The sequence below is a fragment of the Apodemus sylvaticus genome, chromosome 2 (genome assembly GCF_947179515.1).
Source record: "Apodemus sylvaticus chromosome 2, mApoSyl1.1, whole genome shotgun sequence".
NCBI lineage: Eukaryota > Metazoa > Chordata > Mammalia > Rodentia > Muridae > Apodemus > Apodemus sylvaticus.
The window spans coordinates 175,053,791-175,065,671 of NC_067473.1; the positions used below are offsets into that span (position 1 = coordinate 175,053,791).

General features: G+C 40.9%; 1 protein-coding gene across 1 annotated transcript in view; it reads left to right on the top strand.

The window, feature by feature from the left end:
* Ptpro (protein tyrosine phosphatase receptor type O) overlaps positions 1-11,881 on the top strand; it is a 189,427-nt gene that overhangs the window by 92,505 nt on the left and 85,041 nt on the right. The window contains exons 2-5 of the mRNA XM_052172930.1: positions 2,937-3,210; positions 8,345-8,503; positions 9,382-9,534; positions 11,668-11,881. The exon at positions 11,668-11,881 is cut by the window's right edge and continues 230 nt beyond it. Coding sequence (XP_052028890.1) covers positions 2,937-3,210; positions 8,345-8,503; positions 9,382-9,534; positions 11,668-11,881 — 800 coding nt within the window. The remainder of the gene's footprint in view (positions 1-2,936; positions 3,211-8,344; positions 8,504-9,381; positions 9,535-11,667) is intronic.

The window sequence follows — 11,881 nt, forward strand, 5'->3', positions numbered from 1 at the left end:
ACCCTGGTTACTGGCTGGCTAAGACATGGTGCACAAAACTCTTAATGACTTCAATGTTTGTAAACTTAATGTTTTCTGAGTTAGTGAACCAACTTCTATAATCAATGAGACAGAAAAGCCAGATTTAAATGTTATTAAATATTCAGTTCTTGGCTTGTCTAGAGTTTGGTTAACAGGACTTTTTCATTGTTATGTGCTAAAAAATTGCTATTTGTATGAAAGAGATTAATAATAATAATAATAATAATAATAAATCTATTTTATATTCTCCAAATGAAACTGAGCCCTTGAGCTAATATCCACTGTAAATCCACATATGCGTATATACATATATATGTGATTTATGGAAAATAATGTTTACTAGTAAGACTATTTTAGGTCACTAAGATACAAAAATATCTGAGATTCCAAAGAATATATTACACTTGTAAACTGTTATGGACTTGCAAAGTATCTTATTCGATGACCCTAAGTACCTGTTTCATGGAAGAGCGAATTCCTTCCAAAGACACTGAGAGATTCCTGGAAAAAAACTGTTATGGAAAAGGTAGCATATTTTGGCAGCAAACTTTTCAGTAATCAGTCATCAGTTAGTTTGAAGATTTATCCATAACCAGAGCGTCTGATTCACTGGGCCTTTCATGAACTGCCATGGAAATCCCCAACTGCCATCTCGGTCAGAGCCCGTTCTGTGTTTGAATCCTTGTTTTTTTCATAGCTGAGCCTTCCTTGTCCCAGGCATTCCTTCCTGATGCATCAGGCCACTAAGGGACAAGTCTCGGGTTCTTCCCAGCAAGGAAAAGACAGGCTGAGCTTAGACACCAAATGCAGCTGCTTGCACAGCTGCCTGGTTAGGGACAGCAAGATTTAGGATCAGGAAGTAGATTCAGAAAGGTTGAGTGCTTCTCAACCAAGGTTGAGTGCTTCTTAGTGCCAATGGTGTTAAGTCATCTGTGCACAGTCCAGTCCTTCGGATGAGCATACCATCACCACCCAACAATTGTGTTCCAGCTTCACCGAGGGACCAGGAATCCATCAGGCAAGAGATTCAATGTCCTGTGTGTGCAGAAGGACTAGGCACACACAAAGCAAGAGTCTCCTGTCTCATATCTGAGAATAAGGGATAATGTGTATGATCAGTTTAGAATTCATACACAGAAACTACTGTCTATTACAAACATGACCACACATACCAGGACGTACCCAGCACCTACCAGGCTCTGATCCTGGAGTTATAGATACATCTATAAATAAGTTACAGCTCTTGGTCTGAGATGATGAACACCACCTAACAATCAGTATGACTAAAATACCATGAACACAATAGGCCTCCTTGATGAGGAGACAGAATTAAAAACCTTCAAATGCCAGATAGCTTGTAAGTACTAATGTCCAATAAAAAATGAGTTCAGAAGAACAAAAAAAGTACTGGTATATGTTTAGGACTCTCTACCCTCTTTTAGGACTTTGAGCATGCTCATGTTTAATTTAGCTGCTGAAAACACGTACCACACAAAAATCAACAAACACATCGAGCTTTAGAGTGGTTCAGGACTTCGATGTACTGTGTGGCAAACTCAGTGTCTAGAAACAACTAAAGCATGTATGTAATAGGTATGCTGTACAAAAAGAAAGTCTGTGTTTGAACTTACAACCGTAGGAAAATAATCTTTCTTATCCTCAGCTACAAACTGAGATTGAAAGCAACTACATTTCTCTTGTGACAAACATCTCGAGTGCAGCAACATCATTTGTAGATGGTCATAGAAGTGCTGACTATGGCATCTACACTGAGTAGGTGGTTAACTCCTTGGAGTAGTTCTGTGCACCTGCAATAGAAGAGAAATCTGAGGCTCGTGGTAGTGAGATAACACCCAGATCACTGAATATGTGAAGAATCAAAGCAATATGTTCTTGGAAGAACATAAGTCTTGGTTGCAACCAGAAATGGATTGTTTCTTCCCTTGGAGTCTATGTAGACTCAAGAATAGATGTTTAGGACAACTACACACACACACACACACACACACACACACACACACGCTTATGCATGTGCATGTGTGCAGCTGTGTATATGTGCCCCAAAAGGCCATAAGAGAACATCAGATCTCATGGAACTAGAGTTACATGCAGTTGTTGGTGCAGGAACAGAATTCCAGTTCTTACAATAGAGCAGCAAATGCTCTTCTACTGAGCTGTGTCTCCTGAGACATTTCTCCAGCTAGTAATGTGCATGCATGAATGTGTTCATGTGTGCCTGTGTGTATATAGGTGTGTGTGTGTTACTTGGGACTGAATCTAGTTTCATGCATACAAGCTAAGTCTTCTACCAACTGAGCTCTATAGCCCTAGCCCCTAAACTTATCTGAATCCCTGAAGGAAGGGTTTTAAGCACCTGAGGCTCTTCAGTGTGATCAATTCTTCATCTTACCTTGGCTTCTCTTCTGAAGATCTGGCTAATCTGTAATGAAGAGAATCATCTCAGGATCCTGTCCTGACAGCTTCCCCACTTTCAGAACTGACAGGTGAGCAAGAGAAAGGAAATAATTACCTTGAAATAACTTCCTCTAGAATAGTGTTTGCTCAAACACTTCTCCCACTTACCACAACACAGGGCTTCTCTGGAAATTAGCTTTGACAGTGAATTCATTTGTCATCTGTTCATCCATTTGATGTGTATTGTGTGCTTTTCACATTAAATACTCCACAAGCTGGAGAGAGAGAGATTTTCAATGGAATATCAAATCATCATTGTAAAGCTCTGAGATCAGTTTTTTCGTGAGATGGGCAAACTGACTTTTGGTATGTGACTAAAATACTCATCACTCTCATAATAGGTAACCATGTCCATTACGAGTGTTAGTTTTAGAAAAATTATCTTGGCATAACCTTATTGCCCATCACCTGACTCTATCTCTTGTCTTTCTCTTGAACAGAATGTTATGATGTTCCACGTGACTGTCCAAGATAACAACAACATCGTTGTGTCTTTAGAAGCTTCTGATATAGTCAGCCCAACATCTGTGTACGTTGTGAGGGTAGCTGGCGAATCCAAAAACTATTTCTTCGAATTTGAGGAATTCAACAGCACGTTGCCTCCTCCCGTGGTCTTTAAGGCCACGTATCATGGTCTTTATTACATAATCACTCTGGTGGTAGTCAACGGGAATGTGGTCACCAAACCATCCAGATCCATCACTGTGTTGACAAGTAAGTGCCTCGTGATGTCATTTCTGTGCTCCTTCCCTGAGTGTGTCCTCACAAGGCTCTAGCTGAGACAGAGTCTACCAGAGAGGCAGCATGCTTGGCTTGGTGTCTAATGACATAGCTGTACATTTGCCATTATATTAAGAGAACAGCTTTATACCCATTTGATAGTATTCAGTGTTCACTATTACCTTTTTTAACAAACAAAATCTGTTTTAAGCCAAAAAAGTATAATTCATAGACAATATATCTTGAGACTGAATCCTTGTGTTCATGGTCTTCATTGTGAGCTTTTCAGTAACTGCCATCCTTAAACTGTCAGTTACCTGTGACTACCGTGGACATGATTAGGGAAAAGGACAATGTGTCAGTTTCTGTTAGGATAAAAAGAAAAAAAAAAGAATCAGAAGGATGAACCAAAGAGCAGTATTTTAATCCGACTGTCAAAAATTAATTAAAGTCTCATTGGCAGATTCCCAGGGTCATTATTAAATTCTGAAAATTAACAATGGCACAGACCCAAGAACTGCAAGGCTAACGGAGTTAAAGGAGAGAGCTGGAAATTAATTTAATTAAAGGCAAATCTCACCTTGTAAAATCCTGTCTCATATTCCAGGAAAAAAAAAGAGGTGACTCAGGTCTGAGAGTCAGGTGGCAGCTGTAGGTGCGTAACTACAAGTCTTCAAAATCAACACTCTGCTCTGCACAGCTTCATCATGTCCCAGACACCTGGCCTGGGATGTCATAGTTGTCCCATATAATTGAGCTCAAAGTCATTGGGCAAGAATCAGAGAAAGTTGGGAGGGGCAGACACTAAAGCATGACGTTAAAGAGGACGCAGAAAGAAGAGGCCCTGCTCTGTCCCAACCGGTCGCAGCAAGCATGGAGACAGTCCCGAAAAGTAGCATTGGAAGCTATAGCTCTGTAGCTGACAGTTATTAAAGAAATTCGAAGGCCTCTGTGGTCAGTCACATCTGTAATCCCGGCATCCCCGCCTTGGGACGGGGAGGCAGGAGAGTAAGGGTTTCGCATTATTCTCTACTATATATCAGATTCAAGGCTCACCAGGGCTTCATGAGATCCTGTCTCTTAAGAAGAAAGACGAAAGAAGAATTTCTGACACACAAACGAGGCACAGAATGAGGTACAGTGTGCCACCATATATAGTTTTGTATATGTAGAGATGTGACAACCAGAGAGCTAGCTTGGCTGTCCTCAGGAACATTATTCATGATGATTTTAGGACAGTGTCTCTTGCTGGCTTGGGAGCTTTCCTGTTCAACTAGACAGGTTAGAGCGCAAAGCCCAGGGTCAACCTTCTCTACCTCACTAGCGTTGGGATTGCAAGTGGTTTTTATTTTTACATTCATTTACTGTCTCTCTCTGTCTCTGTCTCTCTGTCTCTCTGTCTCTCTGTCTCTCTGTCTCTCTCTCTCTCTCTCTCTCTGTGTGTGTGTGTGTGTGTGTGTGTGTGTGTGTGTGCATGTGTGTATGTCTGTCTGTCTGTACACACATGCACATAGGAAGATGCACATTTGGAGGTCAGAGGACAATTGGCAGGGCTATATTTTCTCCTTCCTCCTTTATGTGAGTTATAGAGATTAAATCAATTCTTCAGGCTTGTCAGCAAGGGCCTTTACCCTCTGAGTCATCAAGTCAGCCCCACTAAAGGCTTTCGATATGGATTCTAGGGATCAAACAATGACAGAACCCTCTCCCTCACAGCGCCGTGTCCCATTTTAAAGTCTAAAGTGCACTCTCTCAGATTCCAGAAGAGATGGTAAGTTGGCAGTGTGAGAAGCATGTATAAAGGTCAGACTTTTGGGGGCAGCATCAGGAAGGATTTGGGTATATACTATGAAAGAAGAGATTTAATAACCTGGTGACTAAGGCTAAATTTGAGTTCCCAAACTCCCATTTTTAATGAGTTCCTGCTTTATGCCCCACCATCTTCCTGCTTAAAGTTTTAACTTTTGAAAGCATTTGCTGTACTTGTTTGCGGGACTGACTTACAGCTCTTGAGGTAAAAAGGACATTTGTTGCAGGCGTCAGTCACATGCTATAACTTGTCCCCATGAAATAGGCCGTGACAGAGCAGGAGGCCTGGGGCAGAGCTCTGATTTGATACAGTTGGGAGTCTTGCGCTCTCAAAGAAAGAAAAATAAACCACAGAATAAACTGAACACAGCAGACTCACACGGCCAGCTCCAAAGCCCCCCGCAAACCTGTGCTCTGACACCTGGTTAATATTTAATTGACATGATTGTATAATGTGAGCATTTCAGGAAGAAAAAGCAGCCTTGGCAGAAAAAAAAAACCCTGTAAAACCTGGCAATATCTGCTTAGGATCTGAGTAATGTTAGACATATTCTCTGTCATGGCCAAGGTATCAGGAAATAATAAGACATAAAGATACTTTTTTTAAAAAGATTTATTTATTTAGATGAGTACACTGTAGCTGTCTTCAGACACACCAGAAGGGAGCATCAGATCCCACTACAGATGGTTGTGAGCCATCATGTGGTTGCTGGGAATTGAACTCAGGACCTCTGGAAGAGCAGTCAGTGCTCTAACCCACTGAGCCATCTCTCCAGCTCCCATAAAGATACTTTTAAGCAGGCATGGCCAAACTGGTGAAGTAGCACTTGCTCACAGGTATTCCAAAATAACTCAGAATAGGTGGCCAGAAACACAGCAGGAGGGTTTAAGTGCCCAGCAAGTGAATCAAGACTTTATGTGATCCAGAATGAAGACAGATCAAAGAAACAACAGGAGCAGAGCCCCGGGCTGAAAGATGCTGAGTCTTGCTTAGACAAGAGACAAATTACCAAGCAGTGATGCTGAGTAGTGGTTCAAAGGCTGAGCATACTGTCAAAGACATCTGGATGTTACCTGTGTAGCCTTGAGCAGATGTGACGTCTCTCTTCGTCTCAGTGCTCGGATCTGTCATCCCTTCTGGGAGCCAGCAACCACCTTTCCACACAGCTCTGGATAATGTAGACATGAAATGCTACAGGCTACAGGCTCTGCACTGTAGTGACTTAACTTTGCTGTTGTCACAAGTGACATGATCACAAGCCAGCAGGGTGTGGCTCTCACACTGCCTTATAGATAGACAATTTGAACATCAAATCATTTTCTTTTTTTCAAATCATTTTCATAGAGAAAGAGTTACTATTTCTCCGGTTCTCATCAACTCATTAAAAATAAAATCTCACTATCATCTCCTAAAACATACAAAAGCAACTCACAGTTCAGATTTATTATAGTAAGCTGTGGTTGGCCAAGCTAATCTGCCCTACTGTTACTGTATATAATAATAGCGCCTACTAGGTACTGTTTAAAACTAATGAAAATGTTTTACAATATATAAAATTACATGTCTCTCATGCTGACTAATCACACACAATCAAGAGAGTGTGTAGGACATAGCCTATGGCCAATGAATAAACGAGTTACCAAAGACACTGGATAGGAAGTTGTGTGGGAGAACAAAGTCGACCTGAAATTGTTTAGGTAGGGAAAGGTCACTGAGTTGGGGAGGTTTAGAATGCTTTTACTTTAATGTTTAAATGGCTTAACAGTAAAGGAGAGGAAGAGGAAGAAGAGGAAACATATATATGAATAAATAAATAAATACTCTTGAGTATTAAAAGTTTGACAATGGCTTTGGTGTGTAGACCTCACACCTCAGGGCAGCCCCTTGGCTGTCAAATCTCCCATGGCGGTGAGTAGTGGGAACCCTAGGGATGGTTGGAATCTGGACTCCAGATGTGCTGGAGTTCACACAGTGTAGCTGCTGGGTGCTTCCGCTTCAGCTCCAATTGCTTCCCCCTTTCTTTCATGTTCAGTGTTTTTGTTTTGACTTGTTGACAGTTTGAAGCATGTCTGTAAGGAGTCTTATGGTTTCACTCCATCACCCTCTTGTCCCCCACTCCCTCTTCTGCTGTGAACATTTCTTCCTTACAAATCTTCCTCTAGCTTGTATGTGTGTGTTTGTGTCTGTGTGCATGTGTGTCTGTGTGTATCTGTCTCTGTGTGAGTCTGTATGTTTGTTTATGAGTGTGTGTATGTGTCTGTCTCTGTCTGTTTCTCTGTCTCTCTGTCTCTGTCTCTGTCTCTGTGTGTATGTGTGCGTGTGTGCGTGTGTGTGTGTGTGTGTGTGTGTGTGTTGGTATATCTCTCTGTCTCTCTCTCTCTGTCTCTGTCTCTCTGTCTCTGTCTCTGTGTATGTGGGGGGTGTGCGCGTGCGTGCGTGCATGCGTGTATACGTGTGTGCGTGCGTGCGTGAGTTGTGATTACAGGTTATGAGCCACCCTGGCCATTGAACTCCAGTCCACTGAAAGAGCATATGCACTCTTAATCTATGAACCATTTCTCCAGCCCTTATAATAATTTTTATAAAATTATTTAAATAAAATACATCTCTTTTGGAATTGTGGATGTTTGTAGAATGTATAAAAGATCATGAGCTTTTAAAAAATGTGTATTTTGAATGTTCTATGATAAATTAACACCAAACAAATGAAGGATATTCTAAAGCTTCTATAGAAAAAGGGTCTTGGGGGGATGATCTAAACAATTATATGCATGACTCTGAGTGGTTGGTACTCTTACCCATAACCGAAAAACTTCAAAAGTCACAGAAAGAAACAAATGATCTCATAAATATTTATCATTGCCTACAGCCAAGTATACTTTCTGTTACCTGTCTGTTCCTGATAATCTAATTTTGTTGGCACAAGGAAAAAGAAAAGGAAGAATTTGCTGAGACAGACAGACACTACCACAAAGCTATTAAACTGCATATGATAAGCAGTACAAACTCCAGGTCTGCATCATGTTCATCTATTGGATTGAAACACTAATATTTGTGCTCTCTAACGTCCAAACCTGTTGGAAGTAAGGAACAGAAAGATGAGTCTAGAGCTATTTGAAAAGCAGACAACGTCATCTCAAATGTGTTCTGTTAACCACTGCCAAAGGTCGGACAGACTCTTCCGGGATGAATCCTGAGAAACTCACTGTGCACAGAATATAAAACATAATTGCAAATGTGGGGGTAAGGTTGTATCAGTGCAGTGTTCACAGATTAATGATGGCTCCCCCCTCTCTGCCACCTCTCTCTCCTTGATAGAACCCTTGCCTGTCACCAGTGTGTCTATCTATGACTATAAACCTTCTCCTGAGACAGGAGTCCTGTTTGAAATCCATTATCCGGAAAAATACAATGTGTTCAGCAGAGTGAACATCAGCTACTGGGAAGGGAGGGACTTCAGGACCATGTTGTACAAAGGTAAGAAACAAGAGGAGGTCACAGAAAGTCATGGCTTTTTTTTTTTCAGATTTTTTTTTTCTGGATGAGCTTCTTGCTTACTCTAAGCAAGAATTCACTGTGGCATTCAATACTTTACCTACAAATGAACCATTAAGAAAAGTTATTGATTCAAGGAAATCTTCTTATGAGGAGTCATAGAACATCCTGCTCATTAGTTGAGAATTGCAAGCTATACATACATACAATACGAGAAATTCTCAAATTGGTTTGAAGTATAAGTTATTCTTGCCAAAGGCAGTATGTCTGCTTCCAGAAATGAAGTCAAGACAATTTAGCAACAACCTCCTTTACCACATTGCCAGCAGGAACGCCCCAGGCTTCCACAGCAAGTGGGTAACTTTCACCCCATTTCCCTGAGAGAGGGTACAAGATTTTTCTCAAAAACTAAGGGTGGTATTTTGGGTTCCTGTGTGACCACGCACCACATAAACCAATGAACATTTTACAAAGATACTTTCTACAAGAGAAAAAAATATTCCTTGTAAAAAAGCTGGGTATTTTTGTCATACATGAAGAAGCAAAAATACTTAGGTTTTTCTCTTAATAAGGAGCTAAATAAATTTAATCTCCATAATTCCTGCATAGGCAGAACATTCATAAGATAGAAATTAATTTTAATTGTGTTGACTCTTGTTAAGAATGCTGACAGGAAAAAAAGACTTTTCAGGATTAAGGGCACAGATTCCAATTTTCTCTCTAGCCTTCTCTTCTATTGAGTATGCCAGACATTAAAGGAAACATTATTCTATTGGTATTTAAATTTAACTGGGACTTTCTCCAAGTATGTGACATTAAGAAGCTCTTACTTTTAATGTAACTGATCTTTTCTTTCACAGATTTCTTTAAGGGGAAAACGGTGTTTAATCACTGGCTACCAGGAATATGTTACAGTAACATTACTTTCCAGCTGGTGTCAGAGGCAACTTTTAATAAAAGTACCCTTGTGGAGTACAGTGGTGTGAGCCATGAACCCAAACAACACAGAACAGGTGAGTCTTCAGAAGAGTCAATCCTCATAAGAAAATAACTGAATTTTATTGCTGTGCATATATATATATGCATATGTATGTATATATATGTGCATATGTATGTATATACATATATATATAAATCATGTTGCTGTATATTCATTTTTGATGTTTCTAAGACTTTTTTTCTTACTAGTTCTAAGAAACATTTGGTCACATAGCTAAGGAAGAATTTATTTTGTTTTTGGTTTTTTTTTTAATTTGGTTTTTTCGAGACAGGGTTTCTCTGTGTAGCCCTGGCTGTCCTGGAACTCACTCTGTAGACCAGGCTGGCCTCGAACTCAGAAATCTGCCTGCCTCTGCCTCCCAGAGTGCTGGGATTACAGGCATGTGCCACCACCGCCCGGCGGTGGAAGAATTTATTTTAATCACAAAACAGAATCTGTACCCACATTAAAGATACCTAAGCAAAATATCCAAGAAGAAAAATCTAAGATAAATAAATGTAAGCTTCATTCTTTTTTTTGAATAAAAATATGGATGATAGTCTTAAAAGTTGTAATTAAGCCACTTGGCTGGGTCTGGCAGACACTGCTTATTCTATACCTTGACCAGTGTCCACATAGAGGGAAGGCAGAGGGCAGACATCCTAGTACAGATAATCAACTACTAAAGAAAACACTAGGAGTCAGGCACATATAAAACTGTCACTACTAATTGCATTGGCATTAGTGATATGGGTCTATGGAGCTTGGAAGAGTTGGAGAGGAGGGGGTTGGGGTCAAGGTGATCAAAACACCCTGCAGAAATTCTCAAACTCCTAAAAAGGGAACACAGAACAACCTTTATGGTATTGGCTCATGGCTAGAGGATTGAATGCATGGAATCCATACCACTGAGTGCCCGTCGCTTAACCAGCACTGAGTGTTCCCAATGGGTTCAATAATGCTGGCGAGCCCATCCTCATGAGTGTGGGAATGAGTCCAAACAGAGTCAGACCACCCCAGAGCCCTTCTGTCTGGAATTCTGTATCAGAATTCCCATCTCAGTACAGCACTAAACGTCTCATCCACCTTACATCGACACTGACTATTCTATGCACACTTTTCATGTTCTGTTCCTGCTAAGACACGTTGATGCCTGCTCTTTCCAACCTGGATGTTGTCCTAACTCTAAGATGAGAAAATAAAGACCAACGAGACAGCTAATCTGTCCTCAGAAATGCTGTCATCGTACACAAAAGGCACACAGAAGTCAGAATGAGATGCACATCACATGACAACCGTGACGCTATTTAACAGCACAAAGGAGGCAGAGATGACCTTTTTCCCCTCAAAGGTCATGCAGAAGGGTCTTTGAGGAGCTGTTGCAGGCAGAGAATGTACAGGCTCACTTCACGATTTGCTATTTCTAGAGAAAACACATTTCTATAATCCATAGTTCCTGTGTATTCATACGGCTCATTTCAGAGATGGGAAATGAGTTCATACTTCCAACGTTGGAATCTGCATCTGTAAGAGACACCTGGTAGAAAGCTGAGGTGATACAGCTTTATTGCACAGAGTGTGTGTTCTGATTGCTGCAAACAATTTTTTTTTTAATTTTTAGAAAATGATTTTTAAGCTACCAGGGGACAGAGACACTTATTTTCTTAAAGTGCAATTGTGGTAAGCCCAGGAATGCTTGCTTCACGGTACTTGAGAGGAAGTTAAATTACCACATCAACACATAGAGTATAACAAGTTACAACCCTTGAAGTGTGACTGGTGAGAAGCTAAGAGATAGAAGTAAATCTATGCATACTATACAAAACACTAGAAACTTGGATATGGTTGGCTTAAAAATTGTTCCTCACAATACTTTCCCTGATGGCGCAGCTGGTAGAGGCCCTTGGCACCAAGCTAAGCCATCTCAACTCAGTGTCCAGGACTCACATGGGAGAAGGGCAGATCCAACTGCTTCAAGTCAACTTCAGATGTAGCTTGCTGAGTCACGCGGGTACACACATACATGCACACACACAATAAATTAACGTTTTTAATTTTATTTTTTAAGAAGTAAATTTAAGACGCACTTGATCAAGGTGTGTTGGACTCATGAGTAAATATTCAGTCCAAAGTTCCCAGGAAATGAAAACGCTACTCTCTTCCCCAGCGCCATACCCTCCCCGGAATGTCTCTGTTCGCTTCGTCAACTTGAACAAGAACAACTGGGAAGAGCCTAGCGGGAGCTTCCCTGAGGACTCGTTCATCAAACCCCAAGACTCAATAGGAAGAGACAGACTCTTCCATTTCCCCGAAGAAACTCCGGAGACTCCCCCCAGCAATGTGTCTTCCGGTTGGCCGGACCCAAATAGCACGGAGTATGA